The following is an 18,991-nucleotide window of genomic DNA, read 5'->3' as shown; positions in this document are numbered from 1 at the left end:
TCTCAGCTTCAGCTGCTGGAGTGTACAGGGCTCACAAACAGACAGAAATAAATAAATGAGGAAGTACAGAAGAAGAACTGAAGTCAGTGGAAGTAAGTCTTTGCTTGGACTTTAGGTTGATGTGTCAATCCTCAGAGCAATGATAACAAGAAGAAGTCAAACCAACAACAGCAATTAAAGCAAAGCATCTATATGTTGTATGTGACGGCTACAAACTTAAAGGATAAGTCTGGTATTAGTCTGTATTTCACTAGTGTCAACAAATGTAATGAAAAGGCCGGAACCAAAAATGTGTTAGTCTGGCTGACTCCCCTGACCCCAGTCAGTCTCCACGGCTCCAGCGCCAGAGCTGAGATAATGCTGATGACATCACTATGACATCATCAGACTTGACAAAGCTCCTCTAGAGCTACAGAAGACATTACACCACTGTTTTCACAGGCAGGTTTGTACACAACGTTGAGTTAATACAGCTCAACTCATTTTAACTAAAGAATCAGGACAAATAAAAGCTGAAAATTGGGACTGATATTACACCATTACAACATGATGATGAAGGAACATGTCACTCAGTGTGACAGTGCGGCTCACTGATTTGTTTGTAATCGTTTTGGGAAAAAGTGGAGCTCTATGGCACAAAGGAACAAGATATATCGATATATCTGTGATACACACACACATTCATTGTTGGTTCAGGCTTTTTCACGGGATTTGTTGACACTAAGAAAAATACAGCCAACCTTATCTTTACAAGGCTTCATGGAAGAGAGTAATATGAGGAGAAGCAGCACATGTGAAAGTGGAGGGTGACACGGAGACGACAGGAGCTACAGGTACGAGGACAGTCGGGTTAAGTGCTCGATCAGAAACATTCCACATCACTACTTTCTTTCTCAATACACACACTGTATATACACACACAGAGGCGGCTGCTCTGTGACAGATCAAATGTGAAATCATGACACACGTTAGGACAGACACATGAACAAAAAAAAAGGGCAGATGCATCATGGGAAGACAAAAGGTGTGCTCACACAGCCTTTGTAAACAGGTCAGCAGGTTGATGTTTGGCTTTAAAAAGAGTCCATGATGATACACACTTTCACTCCTCCCAATTTATCCTTCGTGTAACATTAATCTCATCTGTACGGTGGCCATTCTCCAGCTGAATCGGTGCATGTACAGCAGGTTTAGGTGGACCTACGTATTAAATGCTTTGAAATTTTTTGACTTTTTTTCCGGTCCAAGCATGACTTTTTCATCTCCTCTATATACAAATGTTTACAAGAGTTCTTCAAGAAGAGGCCTGTGCGTGAGGCGAAATGTCCCATATGCCCCCTATGATTTTGATCCACCTCTGGTGTGTCGAACCGTCACCACACCACAGCAGCCAAAAGGTGAAAAGACATGAAACACCGAAAATATAATCCCGCAAAAAACAAAGGGTGCTATCTTTGGTCACAAAAAGAGCAAATCAAACACAATGTGAAGGAAGGAAGAGTGTTAAAGCACAAAATACTGTTCCATTATCTGACAGAAAGAAGGGAAAGAGTCCAGTGATCAGCAAAGACAACAGGAGGGGATCTGAGGAAGCGTACGTCACCAAAGGCTTCAGTGGAAAATGTAGGGAGAGGATCTGTGGAAGCAGCTACTCAGTTTAAGCTCTCCTCCTCCTCCTCCTCATCTCCTTCTTCCTCCTCCTCCTCTTCTTCCTTCTCCAAGTCATCCTCACAGTAGCGCTGGAGCAGTCGGTGCAGGTGCTGCTGCAGGGCATCGGGCTGCAGGGCGTCTGGGGTGTCATCCACACGCTCCAGGTGCACGTGCTTCCCCTGGGCATCCCTCACCACAGTCCTCTTCTGGGTTCGTGACTTACGCATCTGGCTTCTGCAGGAAGAACAAAGAAGCTGACGTCACATCCAGGTACCCGAGTGTTCACTGACCAGATACTTGTCCTCCTCTGGGTTCACTCTGTCAGGGGTTACCTGGGCTACTAACGTCTGCATTTCAATACTCTCCTGTTGGAGGTCCAGGGACAACAAGATCTAAATTTTATATTTTCCATCAAATTGAAATTCTATTTTCCATTTGTGTGCATGATGTGTGACAGAACTAAATGACAGAAAACTATTTTGTTTGAAAATGAATAAATACTTCCAGGCTGAAATTATGAATTAAATATATAAATATATAGTGTGTGGTTCAAATGTTCAAATTAGATACATAAATAGGACATCTTCAAATAAATCCTGTCAAATTATGTCATATGTTCATGAAGAAATACTTTTTACTGTTTTTATCTTCATTTTATGTTTTTTTATTAATTAAAATTTAATTGTCAAATATCATAATTATATATTTTTACACTGTTCATTTTTAACAATCAAAATGCATGTTTATGAAATTTTATATTATCCTGCTAATTTTCACAATAAAAGATCATTTCCTTTACTTAAGCAGTATTTCTTTTCACAATGTAATTTTTCACAACTTTCGAATTTACATATTCATATTTACATATATTTAGTATGAGCTAAATTGATATTTAAACGTGACCCAAAACCAAATGAGCACAGTGAACAGGTTAAGAGAGAACAGTCAAAACACACACCATGCAACTCAACCCATATTAAATGTATCTGATCAAATCCATCTTTCAACCTGGGCTGTATTTTCACAGTTTTGGTCATCGGTTATGAAAGCATTTTATTCACTGGTTTATGGCTTATGAAGCAGCAACATGTCATAACTGTTCACTGTGCAGCAGCATGTTCACACACTTTTAGGATGAGGAGTTAAACCAGTAAGTAGAATATTGAATGGATAATGAAGAGAAGCGATACAGTGATATACCGAAACTGGGGGCTTGTTTACAGCCACTATGTGTACAATATGAAACTTCCGAACGTTTAAAAAATATTAGAATGAATAAGAATGAACAATGACCAACACTACAAAAATACCTTGATTGTAAAGAGCAGTCTTCTAATTACCACTTACCCTGAAGAGTATGAGTCAAAATCAAGAAGCTACAAGTTAGGAGAGTGGAATCACACCATGCTGCCATGTTAAATGCTAATAAATAAACACCAGGATCTTAATAAACACCCGTGTCTTTGTACTCATTTCACACTCTCATGCTGAAGTCCAACCTTCTAACCACAGAACCGTCATCCTGCACAATCTCTTTCTCTACTACATGAGGCAGGAGAGCTTTCCCAAAGCCTCCAGCATAACTCAAAGCCTAGAGGGGAAAGAATGGAGGAGGAGAAACGACAGACAAACAACAAAGTTTAACAGTAGTGGCTGACTAGTTTTAAAAAACAGATGTTAGCACGTAGTGGAAGCGCTTGTAAAGATACAGCTGCATACCCCCCGAACAGTTCATATTCAAAATACCTGCTAAAAGCATGAAACCACCTCTTGATAGAATATTTCTTTCTAGTTTGGACACACTGACCTTCTCAAAGTCCTCTCTGGCTGAGGGGAGATCTGCAGCCAGCGAGGGGTCTCCCGTCTGTTTCTCCATCCTCTCGCCTCTCACCACTGTCGTCTTGACAACCTTGCTGACCTTTCGACCCTGCACTGGCTCCATCTCAAACTCTGATGCTGCGGTGGAGCACAGGGCCAGGGGCTCAGAGAAGGTCAGCTGGAGAGAAAACGACACAATGTGAACGGACCAGGTGTTATGTGCTATGTGTTGTGTACTAGGTTTGTAAGGACACCAGCAGGTGGACGTCACTGGTTCAGAGTGAAAGGTTTCAACAGTGACCACGTGAACTACAATGACATCAGGTCAAAATCTACCTAGTCCGATACTTTGGTTAATGATCACATACCAACCACTTGGTTTAGTGCTAATCTGCACGTTAGCATGCTAAACTCAGATGCTGATCATGCTACCTGCTAAACCTCAGCATGTTAACATTGTCACTGTGAGAAAGAATGTATGCTACATTACATATAAGTTGTATGTGAGGAATTTACAGCTAATATTTTGTCAAACAAAACACTAAATACATGCACACCTGTAAAATGCTCTAATCACAATATTACCTCATTTTCCCTAATAGTAGCAGTTAGCAACATTAGCTAGCTAATTTGCAAAGAACTTTGGGAACTATATGATGAACTACATGTAGTTGTTGTAGTAGTCTATAACAGCAGAACACCAGGTGCAGCATCAGACTACACTGATTATATATAATTCAATGGAAACCCAGAAATGAATAAAGTGCTTCATATGAAAGTCATGTTTGGATGGCACTGACCTCTCTCTGATCTCCCTCACTGTGGAGCACTGTTCTCTTCACCACTCTGGAGACAGTGTCCCCCTCCTCGATCTTCACCGTCTCCTGGTGAGAGCCCTCGATGGTCACTTCCTGTGTCTCCATGCCATCCGCAGATACGCATTTACGAATCACCTTCCGTGTGATCTGGTGAAGACAGAAAGGGTATCACTTTTATGTAAAAGCTAGAGACTAAGCTAGAGACCAGCTAGAGTATGAAAATAACCACTTTTCATCACTTTACGCTGTATGGAATAATGCTTCGATTTTCAGTGGAACATTTGAACATGTTCTCTTACTTTCTTAACGACCATGTTCCCGTGCTCGTCCGTGTACTTCTCCTCTGTGACGGTCTGTGCTGGGATATCTGGAAGGTTATCAGCCTGTACGAACACAAAACACATGCTGTCAATTCACACAGATTACAGTCCTGCACGTGTGAGCAAAATCAAAGCACATACTGTCTCCATCGAAAAAAGCATTTCAAGCATTTTCAAATAAAACACATCACCCAACATTAGTCAATGATGACACAAAACACCAAATATATTTGAAAGCCCCTATGTGAAGAATTTTAACCTGATTAAAGCACAATTCAAATCAAATCAATCAAAAGTCAGAATTTTAAATACTTCAAATTATGGCTTTAATTTTTTAATTTTTCCATATTGAACCATGATGACACAATCAAAGGACAAAAACATCAAACAAACAAATGGTTTAAAAGGTGAAAAACAGTTTTATGTGAAGCAGATAGAGTAAATATGTGCTGATATGTGGTAGAATATTTACCTGGCAGGTCAAGTCCATTCAAAAACAACAAGGAGCACTAAACCTGTGTTACCCACTAACCCTGTATCACTTCACAGTGCGCTGAGGCTGCACAGCTGCATCATGCTTGTTTACCTGAATGATAACTCTGCGTCGCACCACCCTGGTGGTCACCACCTCCTCCTCTGAGCTATCAGAGGACAGCATCCCTAGTTCCTCTGCTATCTCCTGGTGGATAGCACAGAGCCCTCATAGGTCAATACAACAAGTCTGCACTACGTCACCACAGCTGTTCCTTCCTTTCTCTTAACCTCACTTTTATGTTTGCTTTCCAAAAAGGTTCTTATACACATGGAATGAGGGAATAAAATCAAATTGTATGGTATGGTTGTACACAAATTTGATGTGAGATGAAGAGAAGGCAGAGTTATGCAAAAACATTCAACTGAAATAAACATGCAGATGGAAACCAGTGTGCGAAATATGGGTGACTCATGCGGATGATTTATGCCAAACAGAAACAAATCAAACAAAGAAATTATGTTAAATACAATACACACTGTTATATGTAATTTACTGTGTCATAATGAATAGTTATGATAATTATTTAGCTTTTGTCTTGAATTAGTTGTTTTTCATTGTGACATGCCACAATAGATTAAATCATAACACAAAAAAGAGGTCCATTTAATTGATTAACAAATAAGAAAACTATGAATTAGGTTTGTAGATTTTCTAGTCAGTTGCTATTCTCCAAACAGTATAAACTTCAAATCTTTAGTAATTGAGAAATACATGTTAAATACAAGTTTTTTTTTTTTTTTTTTGAAAACCTATTTATTTATTTAGGCTTTTAATTAATTCTCTCATATTTTACTATTCTTACTGGTTTCTGTTTTTATTTTCCTTTACATATTTTATCATCTGCTCTACATTTCCTCCATGAAAAGTGCTATATAAAAAGAGTTTATTGGTTTTTTTTAAGTTGAAATATAGCAGAGTTTTCCTTTAATGTGTGGCTGATGCAGATTTTGCCTGGGACCCCCCAACTGTCAAAGGGTATTTCGCACACTGATGAACAACAACAAGCACAACTCAAAGGATGCAAACAGGTGCAGATGTGAACACTTAAATATGTCACATGTTGTTGAATCTGTTCTGTAGCTTGTAAAAGTCACCTGTGTGATTCCAACACATCACACTACCAATGTCAATGATTTTTACATTTACCGACGATGCAATATTAAATACAGCAACTCATCACAGCTGTTAATATTTCCGTTGTTTGTTTTTTAAGTTTAGGCACTCATGCACACAAAAGCACTACCAGCCTCATTTAGTACATAAAGTGCAAGTTTCTGTGTTTCATCCCCTAAATCTTGAATGCAGCACCACAGCAACCATCCTAAACCAGGCAAGACACCAGCCAGTGCAGGGTTGTGCTCATGCTCAACCTCTTACCCTTCCCAGGAAGTCGTCATCATTGTAATACCCTGCCTGATCTCTGGAAGGTAGCTCCTCACACACGGGGAGGTCGCCTTCTGTTCGACACCCCCGTGAACCCTCAGAATCATAAGCAAACTCCCCAAGGCTTTCACTGCCAGAAGAGAAACGCTTATAATCGTCCACTCGGAGGAAAGGGTGAGCAGCGTGCTGGGGACTCCCTTTCAGGAAACCAACATCAGGGCTACTCCCAGGTGCTGGGGAAGGTGGCTCGAAGATATGATAGCTAATCTCTGGTTCCAGTTTCACTTCTTCTGGTTCAGAGAAGTCAGAGAAGGCTTGTCTGCAGTCAAAGAACTCCAGGTCCGAATCAGAGTGCTGCGGAGACTCAGAACCGACTTTTGGTGGCATCTTTGGTTCATCTGATTCAAATTCCAAGATTGTTTTCTCAAATTCTGAGAGGACTCTGTTAAAGTCTGGAGAAAACTCAAAGTCTTCAGCAGCTTCCGACTCTCTCTTGGTGGTGGCTTCAGTCACAACCTGAGCTGAGTCACTGAACACTGGAGACACTGGACTCAAATCCTTCAAGGAAGCTTGGCTACATTCTGAAACTCTGAGGGTTTGATGTCCTGAAAATACTGCTTCATAATCCGGTGGCACCAGAAACTGGCTTGACATGGGTGAAAAAAGCTCACTGGACTGTGCTTCCTCGGGGGACAACTTCGAATCTGAAAATCCATAAAATCTGTGGGACTTCTCACAGAGTGTATTCTCAAATGAAGGTAGAACTGGGGTAACAGCTCTGTGGGTTGTGTAAGAGTTCGGGTCAGGTAGCTGTAGGGGAACTGGTTTCATTGGCTTGTCATCCACACCTATCTTACTGGTGTCTTGTGCTGCTGTTGTAGCAGACAACAGCTTGCTTTGCACCTCATTGTCTATTTGAAAATGTGTTTCCTCTGGTGTCTGAACAGGAGCCTGTAAGTGAATGTCAATGATATAGAATACAGTGATCTAAATAAATTCACTTTAAATTAGCATACAGGTTGGTATGCACCACTCAACATTTCATTTTACATCCAGCAAAAACATGCAAACCTTAACCATCTCTATATCAGACTAATAAATCAGAATTGAAGGAAGAGTGATTAGTAACATTAAAATATAATATTTTCACATTCTGCACACATCAGAGCAAAAACGCACTCCATTTTGTTATTGTTGTTTTCTTTTATTATTTCATCACGAAATGTCCCTAATGTGTCACACAGTGTTATCGCTTCATCCAAGTAGCATGTTAATGTCGGACTATCATGCTCTCACTCTTACCCTTTGAGAGGCTGTCGTGCTCTTCAGCTCTCCAGCTCTGACGTAGAGTATCTTCTCTTCCTTTCTGTTTATATCCTGAGCTGGTGAGGGCTTCACTGGAAAGTTTTCCTCACTCACCGAAGTTTGTAATGTTGAGATACTTCCAACCTGTGATCCCCGTTGCATCCATTCATCGTATGACAAAATTTCCAATTCTGATCCTGTACTTATTTGTCCGGCAGGATTGACATTTCCTTCCTTAGACATTGTCTCTTTAGTTTGAATTTTGTTAGGAAATGATGAATGCTGCTCAGGTAATAAAGAAGATGTCCCATGATGCAAAAGTTTTGGTTTAGAGACTAACCTACTAGTCTCTTCACAACAAAAACCTAATTCCTCCTCTGACTCAGCAGTTTCAGGACTGAGTGGCCTTGGGCTATCATCAATCCAACAATCAATAGGTAAAGCAACAAACTCAAAGTCTGATGACAAAGACATTGGTGAAGATGATCTGTCACAAGGGCTACCATCCATAAAATAAGAAGACAGTATTCTCATAAACTCAGGCACTGGTGAGTCAGGCAGTAGTTTCCTGAACTCATTGATAGATGAGATGGATTCAGGTGAAGATGGTCTCTCAGTCTCAGCAGCTCTTGAAGATGTGACCATAAGCTCACACTCTGAATCTGAACCCGCTGATTCAGGTGATGATGACCTCTGTGTAGAAGTGTACTCTTCCAATGATGCTGTAAACTGAGGGATGGGGGAGTCTGGAGAGAGAGACCTGTTCTCATTGAACTCAGGCATCGATTCTGGAGACGATGCTCTTCTTTCAGCAATTTGCATGGTTGATTCAGGCAACATAGGTCTGTAGGTCTGTGGCATATAATCTATATCTGATGCTACAGTTTCAGGTGAAGATGATGCTGATCTCAGGAATCTTACACATTCTGGTAATGCTATTGTAAATTCAGGTAAGGGGGAATCTGGTGAGAGTCGTCTAAACTCATTGACGGATGTTGCAGATTCTGGTGATGATGCTCTTGCTTCTAGTACCATGGCTGAATGAGGGGACATAGGTCTATAGTCTATCAAGGAGTCTGGTGAATAACGTAGATTATCATCCTCTGTGTCAGACACTGATACAACCACCCACTCATCATCAGAATCTGTTGTTGCCTCAAGGGCAAGTACTTCAAATGTGTACTTGGTCTCTCTGTATGGAGCTGTTCCTGATGACAACATTTGTTCAATCATTGGTGGAGGTGATTCATAAACAGGTAGGTCAGATATTACTTGTGGACTTTGAGTGCCATCATCAGCTGTGGCTTTTTCTGCTGTAGCAAGTGGATGTGCCACCTCTGAAGATGGTCCTGTGGAATAAGTATCTTGTTCATTATTGTCTTGCACTTCATCTTGTTCATCATCTGGAACACTCCTTTCATATTCTATCGTGCTGCCAATGAATTGCATAAACCCTGATTTACTGCTGAAAGTTTCTCCGGTATACTGAGGATCACGTACTTGGGAAATTAGCTTCCATAACTCAGCATCATAAATGAGATTATACTCAGCTACCATAATGGCTGACTCCTCAGATGATGTGGGTGCCATTGTTGTTGGAAAAACAGTGCTATCAAAGGTCACTTCAGGGGCAGTCGGGACTTTTAATTCAGTTATTGATAATGTGGGTGCCAATGGTAATTCCTTATCTGATTCAGTAGACTCTGGTGATGCAGACCTATCTTCTGCACAAAACAGGTCTGAAGTTTGTGACAAATTGTCTGAATCTGAAAATTCAGTGGGTGATATATCTCTCACAGTCATGACATTTTCTACAAATGTTTTTGTAAAATCAGGTATTGGTGATTCAGATGGCAGGTGTTTACATTCATCATCTGACCTCTCTGACTGACGTGATAGCGTTCTCATGTGAGTTAGAATGTCAAATGAAGACCTCTCTTGTTCTTCTGAACCTTCTGATTCAGGAGAACCTTGTCTATCCTTAATACCATAAGTCATTGACATCAAAAACTCACTCAAAGCATACTCAATATCAGACTCAATGGATTCGGGGGACGGTGATCTAGACCCAATATTCACAATAACACATTCAGACACATCTGGTCTGTATTCAGGTATGGGTGAGTCTGGTGACAGAGGTTGGTATTCATCTTCTGCTCCTGAGCCAGGTGAAGAGGTTCTATTGTCATAAACTAGTGATCCTAAGCTTATAACATTGTATTCTATATCTGAACATAGTGACTCAGGGGATGCTGACCTATGTCCAAAAATAGTTTCAGGTAATCCAAACATTAGTGGCATAAAGTCAGGTACAGGTGAATCAGGAGAAAGTCTGACTGATGCTTGAGATTCAGGAGAAGAAGTTCTGCTCTCCAAGAACGTTGGGAGAGGTAATTCCATTTCCAAATCTGACAACACTGAGTCTGGTGAAGTGGACCTTAAGTCCGTGTGACAAATGGTGGACTGTAGTGCCGGTGTAAATTCAGGTATGGGTGACTCTGGTGAAAGAGGTCTAAATTCATTTCCGGATGTAGTTGAATCAGGAGATAATGCTCTATCCTCAAAAAGCCAGAGAATACACAGATCCGTCTCTAAATCTTCAACTGAATGTACTGATTCAGGTGATATAGATCTATACATTCCTGTAAACATAGAAGGTTCAGTATGGGTGTAATAAGGTACCGGAGAGTCTGGTGACAGAAGCTGGTATTCAGAGAAAGACAAGACTGATTGGGGAGAATCTGGTCTCTCCTTGACTTCAAACAGCTGAGACATCAATGGAGCAAATTCCACATCTGATGCAACTGATTCAGGTGATGCGGACCTGTAACCACTGACATCAACATGTGGACCTGGCAAGGCTGGTGTGAACTCAAGTATGGGTGAATCAGGTGAAAGTCTTCTGTATTTAGTGACTGATGCTACAGATGATGAAGATGAAGGTCGGTCCTCAAATAACATTGAGAAAGGTAACTCCAGTTCCACTTCAGAATCTGATGACACTGACACTGGTGAAGAGGACCTATATTGCCTGTATGTGATTAAGGACTCCTGTAGTACCAGTCTTAATTCTGGAATGGGGGAGTCTGGTGAAAGAGTTCTAAATTCATTTAGAGAGCCAGTTGACTCGGGAGAGGATGATCTGAAATTTGACATTAACGTCAGTGATGTAGGTGAGAAAGGCCTGCATTCTGTTTCAGATTCTGGTGACAGAGGTCTCTCTTCAACTTCTAGTTCTACTGACTCTGGAGAGTATGGTCTGTCTTCTGTATCAGGTGGGGAATTAATCAAAGGCTCATACTCAATATCTGATGTAGCTGATTCAGGTGATGATGACCTGTAACCTTTAAACTCACGATTAGGCTCTAGCAAGCCTGACTAAAGTAAGGTACAGGTGAATCATTAGAAAGTCTTCTGCATTTACTCAATGATGCTAAGGACTCAGGAGACGAAGGTCGGTCTTCTACAACCCTTGGGAAAGATAATTCCATTTCCATATCTGAAAACTCTGTTTCAGGTGAAGAAGACCTTAAGTCTGTGTGTGATATGGACTGCTCTTGCAGTATCGGTGTAAATTCAGGTATGGGTGAGTCTGGAGAAAGAAGTCTAAATTCATCTCCAGATGCAGTTGAATCAGGAGATGCTGCTCTGTCCTCAAAAAGCCAGGGGATACACAAATCTGTCTCTAAATCCTCGTCTGAATGTACCGATTCAGGTGATGCTAACTTGTATCTTACTTCTAACACAGTGGGTGCACTGATGGTGTACTGGGGTACTGGAGAGTCAAGAGGAAAACATCTAAGATCAGAGTCAAACTCCCCTGACTGACAGGATTCTGGTCTGCCCTCAAAATCAAACAACTGTGAAATTAAAGGAACATATTCTATTTCTGAAGCCTCTGATTCAGGTGATGATGACCTGTAACCTTTAAACTCACGATTAGGCTCTAGCCAAGCCTGACTAAAGTCAGGTACAGGTGAATCATTAGAAAGTCTTCTGCATTTACTCAATGATGCTAAGGACTCAGGAGACGAAGGTCGGTCTTCTACAACCCTTGGGAAAGATAATTCCATTTCCATATCTGAAAACTCTGATTCAGGGGAAGAAGACCTTAAGTCTGTGTGTGATATGGACTGCTCTTGCAGTATCGGTGTAAATTCAGGTATGGGTGAGTCTGGAGAAAGAAGTCTAAATTCATCTCCAGATGCAGTTGAATCAGGAGATGCTGCTCTGTCCTCAAAAAGCCAGGGGATACACAAATCTGTCTCTAAATCCTCATCTGAATGTACCGATTCAGGTGATGTTGACCTGTATCTTACTTCTAACACAGTGGGTGCACTGATGGTGTACTGGGGTACTGGAGAGTCAAGAGGAAAACATCTAAGATCAGAGTCAAACTCCCCTGACTGACAGGATTCTGGTCTGCCCTCAAAATCAAACAACTGTGAAATTAAAGGAACATATTCTATTTCTGAAGCCTCTGATTCAGGTGATGATGACCTTAAGTCTGTGTGTGATATGGACGGCTCTTGCAGTGCCAGTGTAAATTCAGGTATGGGTGAGTCTGGAGTAAGAAGTCTAAATTCATCTCCAGATGCAGTTGAATCAGGAGATGCTGCTCTGTCCTCAAAAAGCCAGGGAAAACACATATCTGTCTCTAAATCCTCATCTGAATGTACCGATTCAGGTGATGTTGACCTGTATCTTACTTCTAACACAGTGGGTGCACTGATGGTGTACTGGGGTACTGGAGAGTCAAGAGGAAAACATCTAAGATCAGAGTCAAACTCCCCTGACTGACAGGATTCTGGTCTGCCCTCAAAATCAAACAACTGTGAAATTAAAGGAACATATTCTATTTCTGAAGCCTCTGATTCAGGTGATGATGACCTGTAACCTTTAAACTCACGATTAGGCTCTAGCCAAGCCTTACTAAAGTCAGGTACAGGTGAATCATTAGAAAGTCTTCTGCATTTACTGAAAGATGCTAAGGACTCAGGAGACGAAGGTCGGTCTTCTACAACCCTTGGGAAAGATAATTCCATTTCAATTTCTGAAAACTCTGATTCAGGTGAAGAGGACCTTAAGTCTGTGTGTGATATGGACTGCTCTTGCAGTATCGGTGTAAATTCAGGTATGGGTGAGTCTGGAGAAAGAAGTCTAAATTCATCTCCAGATGCAGTTGAATCAGGAGATGCTGCTCTGTCCTCAAAAAGCCAGGGGATACACAAATCTGTCTCTAAATCCTCATCTGAATGTACCGATTCAGGTGATGTTGACCTGTATCTTACTTCTAACACAGTGGGTGCACTGATGGTGTACTGGGGTACTGGAGAGTCAAGAGGAAAACATCTAAGATCAGAGTCAAACTCCCCTGACTGACAGGATTCTGGTCTGCCCTCAAAATCAAACAACTGTGAAATTAAAGGAACATATTCTATTTCTGAAGCCTCTGATTCAGGTGATGATGACCTTAAGTCTGTGTGTGATATGGACGGCTCTTGCAGTGCCAGTGTAAATTCAGGTATGGGTGAGTCTGGAGTAAGAAGTCTAAATTCATCTCCAGATGCAGTTGAATCAGGAGATGCTGCTCTGTCCTCAAAAAGCCAGGGAAAACACATATCTGTCTCTAAATCCTCATCTGAATGTACCGATTCAGGTGATGTTGACCTGTATCTTACTTCTAACACAGTGGGTGCACTGATGGTGTACTGGGGTACTGGAGAGTCAAGAGGAAAACATCTAAGATCAGAGTCAAACTCCCCTGACTGACAGGATTCTGGTCTGCCCTCAAAATCAAACAACTGTGAAATTAAAGGAACATATTCTATTTCTGAAGCCTCTGATTCAGGTGATGATGACCTGTAACCTTTAAACTCACGATTAGGCTCTAGCCAAGCCTTACTAAAGTCAGGTACAGGTGAATCATTAGAAAGTCTTCTGCATTTACTGAAAGATGCTAAGGACTCAGGAGACGAAGGTCGGTCTTCTACAACCCTTGGGAAAGATAATTCCATTTCAATTTCTGAAAACTCTGATTCAGGTGAAGAGGACCTTAAGTCTGTGTGTGATATGGATGGCTCTTGCAGTGCCGGTGTAAATTCAGGTATGGGTGAATCTGGAGAAAGAGGTCTAAATTCATCTTCAGATGCAGCTGAATCAGGAGATGCTGCTCTGTCCTCAAAAAGCCAGAGAATACACAAATCTGTCTCTAAATCTTCATCTGAATGTACTGATTCAGGTGATGTAGATCTATACATTCCTGTAAACACAGAAGGTTCAGTATGGGTGTAATAAGGTACCGGAGAGTCTGGTGACAGAAGCTGGCATTCCAAGAAAGACAAGACTGATTGTGAAGAATCTGGTCTCTCCTCAACTTCAAACATCGGAGACATCAATGGAGCAAATTCCACATCTGATGCAACTGATTCAGGTGATGTGGACCTGTAACCACTGACATCAACATGTGGACCTGGCAAGGCTGGTGTGAACTGAAGTATGGGCGAATCAGGTGAAAGTCTTCTGTATTTAGTGACTGATGCTTCAGATGATGAAGATGAAGGTCGGTCCTCAAATAACATTGAGAAAGGTAACTCCAGTTCCACTTCAGAATCTGACGACACTGACACTGGTGAAGAGGACCTATATTGCCTGTATGTGATTAAGGACTCCTGTAGTACCAGTCTTAATTCTGGAATGGGGGAGTCTGGTGATAGAGTTCTAAATTCATTTAGAGAGCCAGTTGACTCGGGAGAGGATGATCTGAAATTTGACAATAACGTCAGTGATGTAGGTGAGAAAGGCCTGTATTCTGTTTCAGATTCTGGTGACAGAGGTCTCTCTTCAACTTCTAGTTCTACTGACTCTGGAGAGTATGGTCTGTCTTCTGTATCAGGTGGGGAATAAATCAAAGGCTCATACTCAATACCTGATGTAGGTCTCTCTTCAAACTCTAGTTGGCAACATTGTGGTGAAGGTGAATCTGGCCTGAAGTTGTTAGCTGATGTTGTTGAATCAGGAGATGATGTTTTTATTTCTGTTGTTAACATCAGTGGTTGAGGTGACACAGGCCTATATTCCATTTCAAATTCTGGTGAAAGTGGCCTCATCTCAACCTCTACATAGTGAGGGTCATATAATTGATGTATCAGCTGGTATGTTCTAAATGTTGCACCAGCGGCTGATTGCTCTTCCTCAAGCATGGGAGCAACTGATTCAGGTGAGTCTGCTCTCTGGCATGTAAAGTCTTCTGAAGCTGAAAACTGATATTTGATATCTGAGAGCACTGACTGTGGTGAAGAGGACCTGGACCCAAAGACAGCTGTAACTGATTCAGGTACTGCAGGTGTGAAGTCTGGTAAAGGTGAGTCAGGTGACAATACCCTGTTTTCATCTAAAGATATTGGAGAACTGGCTGAAGAAGGTCTAATTTCATTGCAAAACCAGTCTGATTCCACATCTGACACTGCTGATTGTTGTGAATTTGGCACAGACTGTGAAATGTTAGCTAAGTCAATGGAAAACTGGGGAACTGGGGAATCTGGAGACAAGTCTTTCATCGACTCTGGACATTCAGACCTGAATGTCAATTCCCCATGTGATGAAGGCCTGTATTCTGACACTGGTTTCCCTTCCCTCTCATGCTTTGCTTGTGCTGCTTGCAGAACATCTGCATCAGATGAATCTGCAATGTCCAACTTCATACCATCCTCTGTCACACCTGAATCCTCCCGAACATACTCAGTTCTAGTTCCAGCATACTCAAAAACCCCTGTTTTACTGCAATATGTCTCTCCAACATAGTGAGGATCACATATTTGAGAAATGAGCTTCCATAGTTCAGCATCATAAACAAGTCTAAAGACTGGTACCTGGATTGCCTTTAGAGTTTGATTACAATCACCCAGTACTCTCTCTGTGGTCTCCGGGACCCGTGAATCTGGTGAGTCAGGTCTCTGCTCAGAAATTACTATATCTTCACTTGACTGAGCATATTCAACATCTGAAACCAATGACTTAGGAGATGACCCGAGCAGATCACCTCTGTAGTCATCTTCAGAAAATACCGAATCCGGTGATGATCGTCTCACTTCAGAGCACAGTTGTGACAGAGCTGTGGTCCCATATTCTAGATCTGAACAAACTGAAACAGGTGAAGAAGACATTTCCAGTGTGGCAGAAACAGCAAATTCTGGTAAAGCCTGTGAAAAGACAGGAATAGGCGACTCAGGAGAAAGTGGCCTGTTTACATCGACAGAGTCTGGAGAAGACAGCCTGCTCTCAGATAATAATAATGATAAACAGGAAGTCCCACATTCTAGATCTGAGGCTATTGTTTGAAGTGATGAAGACCAATCCAATCTAACACTGAGAACTGATTCTGGTAAAAACTGCCTAAACTCAGGAATAGGTGAGTCAGGTGATAGTGCACTGTATATGTTTATAGATGATACTGAATCAGTAGATGCTGGTCTGTCCTCAAAAAGACATGAAATATTTAAATCAGTCTCCAGTTCCAGATCTGACAATACTGACTCTGATGACACTGATCTGTGATAAACTTGTGAAGGTCCAGAGAAAGAGTTTAAGAACTGAGGAACAGGGGAATCTGCACTTAAAGCTTGTTGACTATCTACAGATCTCCCTGAGTGGGAGGAATCTGATCTGAATGATTCCAGCACCCTGAGTGATTCTGGTGACATGGGTCTATATTCTGATTCAGAATCGGGTGAAAGTGTTCTTTGGTCATTTTCTGATTGCAAAGAAGCAGTTTCATCTCCAGCTGCCCCATCTGAATGTGCTTGATAAGACTCATTCCTTGTTTCTGCAAACTGAAAAACTTCTCTTTTACTCATGAAGGTTTCTCCCACATACTGTGGGTCTCGGATCTGAGAGATAAGCTTCCAAAGGTCTACATCATATGATAAACTGTAGACTGGCACTGAACACAAAGGTACATGAAGCTGAGGTACAGAAACCAAAGACTCTCTGGGTGTTTGCTGATCTTCCGGGACATTTGGAGGAAATGCCAATGACAATGGTAGATCATCGGATGCACTCTCCAATGACAGAGGAAGTGACACAGTTTGATCTGAGGCTTGTGTCTCTTTATGCGTTTTAGATATAAATTCAGATGATTCCTTTTGATATTCTCTAATGTTTTGCACAGGTTCATAATCAATTTTGACTGCATTATTAGATTTTCTCCTTTTAGCAGATTTTGTCTTCTTAGTTACAGATTTTCCTTCATTAAACAACTCATGAGACAATTCTTCTGTTATTACATCAGTTGACAAGACCTCAGCTTCTGCTGGTGGTGTGACTGTATCAGACTGACCACAACAAGGCACATCTGATTGTATCTTGGGAGCTTCAGTTTCACCATATTTCTCTGGATTTTCTTCTACAGATTTTGACAGAACACACTTTGTTTCTTCGTATTTTAGCTTCTCTAGATCAAAAATGACATGTGATTTTTCTTCAAACTGCTTTTCAATACATGTCTCTTCTAAAATACCTGTAGCTTGTGTTGTGTATTTAAGTTCCACGTTTTCCTCAGGAGGTAGGTAAGTTACAGGATTTGTTAATGGCCCATAATCGCTTATGGAACCACTAGAATCAGGGGATAATGGCCTATTCTCAAGATATGACAACACAGTTACAGCCTCATACTCTGTATATGACAACACAGATTCTGGTGATGATGAGTGATCATTTACAGTAACAGCCTGTGGCACAAATGGCATGTGTTGTGGAATGGGAGAATCTGGGGACAGACACTCATGAGAGGATTCAGGAGAAGATGCTCTAATGTCTAACATCGCTGACTGTGAAGAAATTGGTCTGTAGTCAGACACAGACTCTGGAGAAAGTGGTCTCTCCTCAATATCAGACAAATTTATAATAACCCAGCCATCATCATGCTCGCAAACTAATTCCTCTGGTGTTGGTGGTTTGTTCTCTGTATCAAAGACTAATGGTTCAATTGATTTTGGTCTATGATCAGCTAATATGGAATGACACACTCTCTGTGCAGATTCAGTTGATTCTGGGGAGGTTATTCTATGTTCAATGACAGTTACAACAGATTCAGATTCATCTCCAGATGCAACTGAAACAGGTGATAAAGCTCTAGTCTCATGACTGAGTGATGTTGGAGACATTGAGCGATATTCCACATCGGAGCATACTGATTCAGGTGAAGAAGATCTCTCCCCCTTCATTTCAATAGCTGAGTCCGGCAAGTTGTAACTGAACTGAGGTGTAGGTGAATCAGGTGGCAATGCCTTATACTCATTTACAGATGCTACAGATACTGGGGATGAGGGCCTGTCTTCAAAAGACATTGATAACAACACCTCCGTTTCTAAATCCTTATCTGATGCCATTGAAATCTCAGAGATGCCTTGTCTAAATTCTGGGACAGGGGAGTGTGGTGGAAGCAGACAATGTGCAGTAATGGACTCCATGGATTTAGGAGATGATGATCTCATTTCATGGAAATCAGGAGACAAAATCACATGCTCAGAAGACATAAAAAGCCACTGCTCGGTTTCTAAAACGACAGACTCAGGTGATGATATTCTGTCCTCTATGTCAAAAGATAATAACTGGGGTGAGATGGATCTCTCACTGCTATAATCACTGCCTAGTGATACTGGCCGTCCAAATGGTCTTTTGTTAGAAACCATTGGTGTTAATGGCCTTTCCTCTGCCTCACATGTCAACAGCGTAGAAGTGCCTCCTGGCGCACTCAGTAATGATTGCCCCTGAGCAGATGCCCCAGCTTCACTGGTTTCCCATGGGAAAACAGGGGGTGGGAGAGGAGACAAGGGCCTAAACTGAGGTATTGGAGAATCAGGTACAACAAAATTCAACTCATTTACTGATGATGCTGATTCAGGTGATGAGGCCCTACTCTCTGTCAGTAATATTGCTGTCTCAGTCACACATTCAGAAAACGATCTATGAGGAACTAAACTATGAAGTTCACAAATGGATTCAGCTGTGGATTCTGATAAACAAGATTTATATCTGGATGCTTCAAGCTCAGGTGTAGATTCTATGGAGAACATAGCCTTATCTTCAGGTTCATTTTGACTAAAAGACAGTGTTTGTGAGTCATGTGACATCTGAGTAAAGCCAGCTGAGCTCATGACTTC

General features: G+C 41.4%; 1 protein-coding gene across 1 annotated transcript in view; it reads right to left on the bottom strand.

The window, feature by feature from the left end:
• Positions 1–1,272: 1,272 nt before the first annotated feature.
• The window catches only part of ank2b (ankyrin 2b, neuronal), a 104,941-nt gene continuing 87,222 nt past the window's right edge, over positions 1,273–18,991 (bottom strand). The window contains 6 exon segments of the mRNA XM_056369936.1: positions 1,273–1,884; positions 3,150–3,241; positions 3,458–3,646; positions 4,269–4,433; positions 4,586–4,669; positions 5,193–5,285. Of these exon segments, the coding sequence (XP_056225911.1) occupies positions 1,653–1,884; positions 3,150–3,241; positions 3,458–3,646; positions 4,269–4,433; positions 4,586–4,669; positions 5,193–5,285 (855 nt within the window). The 3' untranslated portion in view covers positions 1,273–1,652.

Source organism: Seriola aureovittata, chromosome 23 (assembly GCF_021018895.1).
Source record: "Seriola aureovittata isolate HTS-2021-v1 ecotype China chromosome 23, ASM2101889v1, whole genome shotgun sequence".
NCBI lineage: Eukaryota > Metazoa > Chordata > Actinopteri > Carangiformes > Carangidae > Seriola > Seriola aureovittata.
This window is presented reverse-complemented; position numbering and strand designations above follow the sequence as displayed.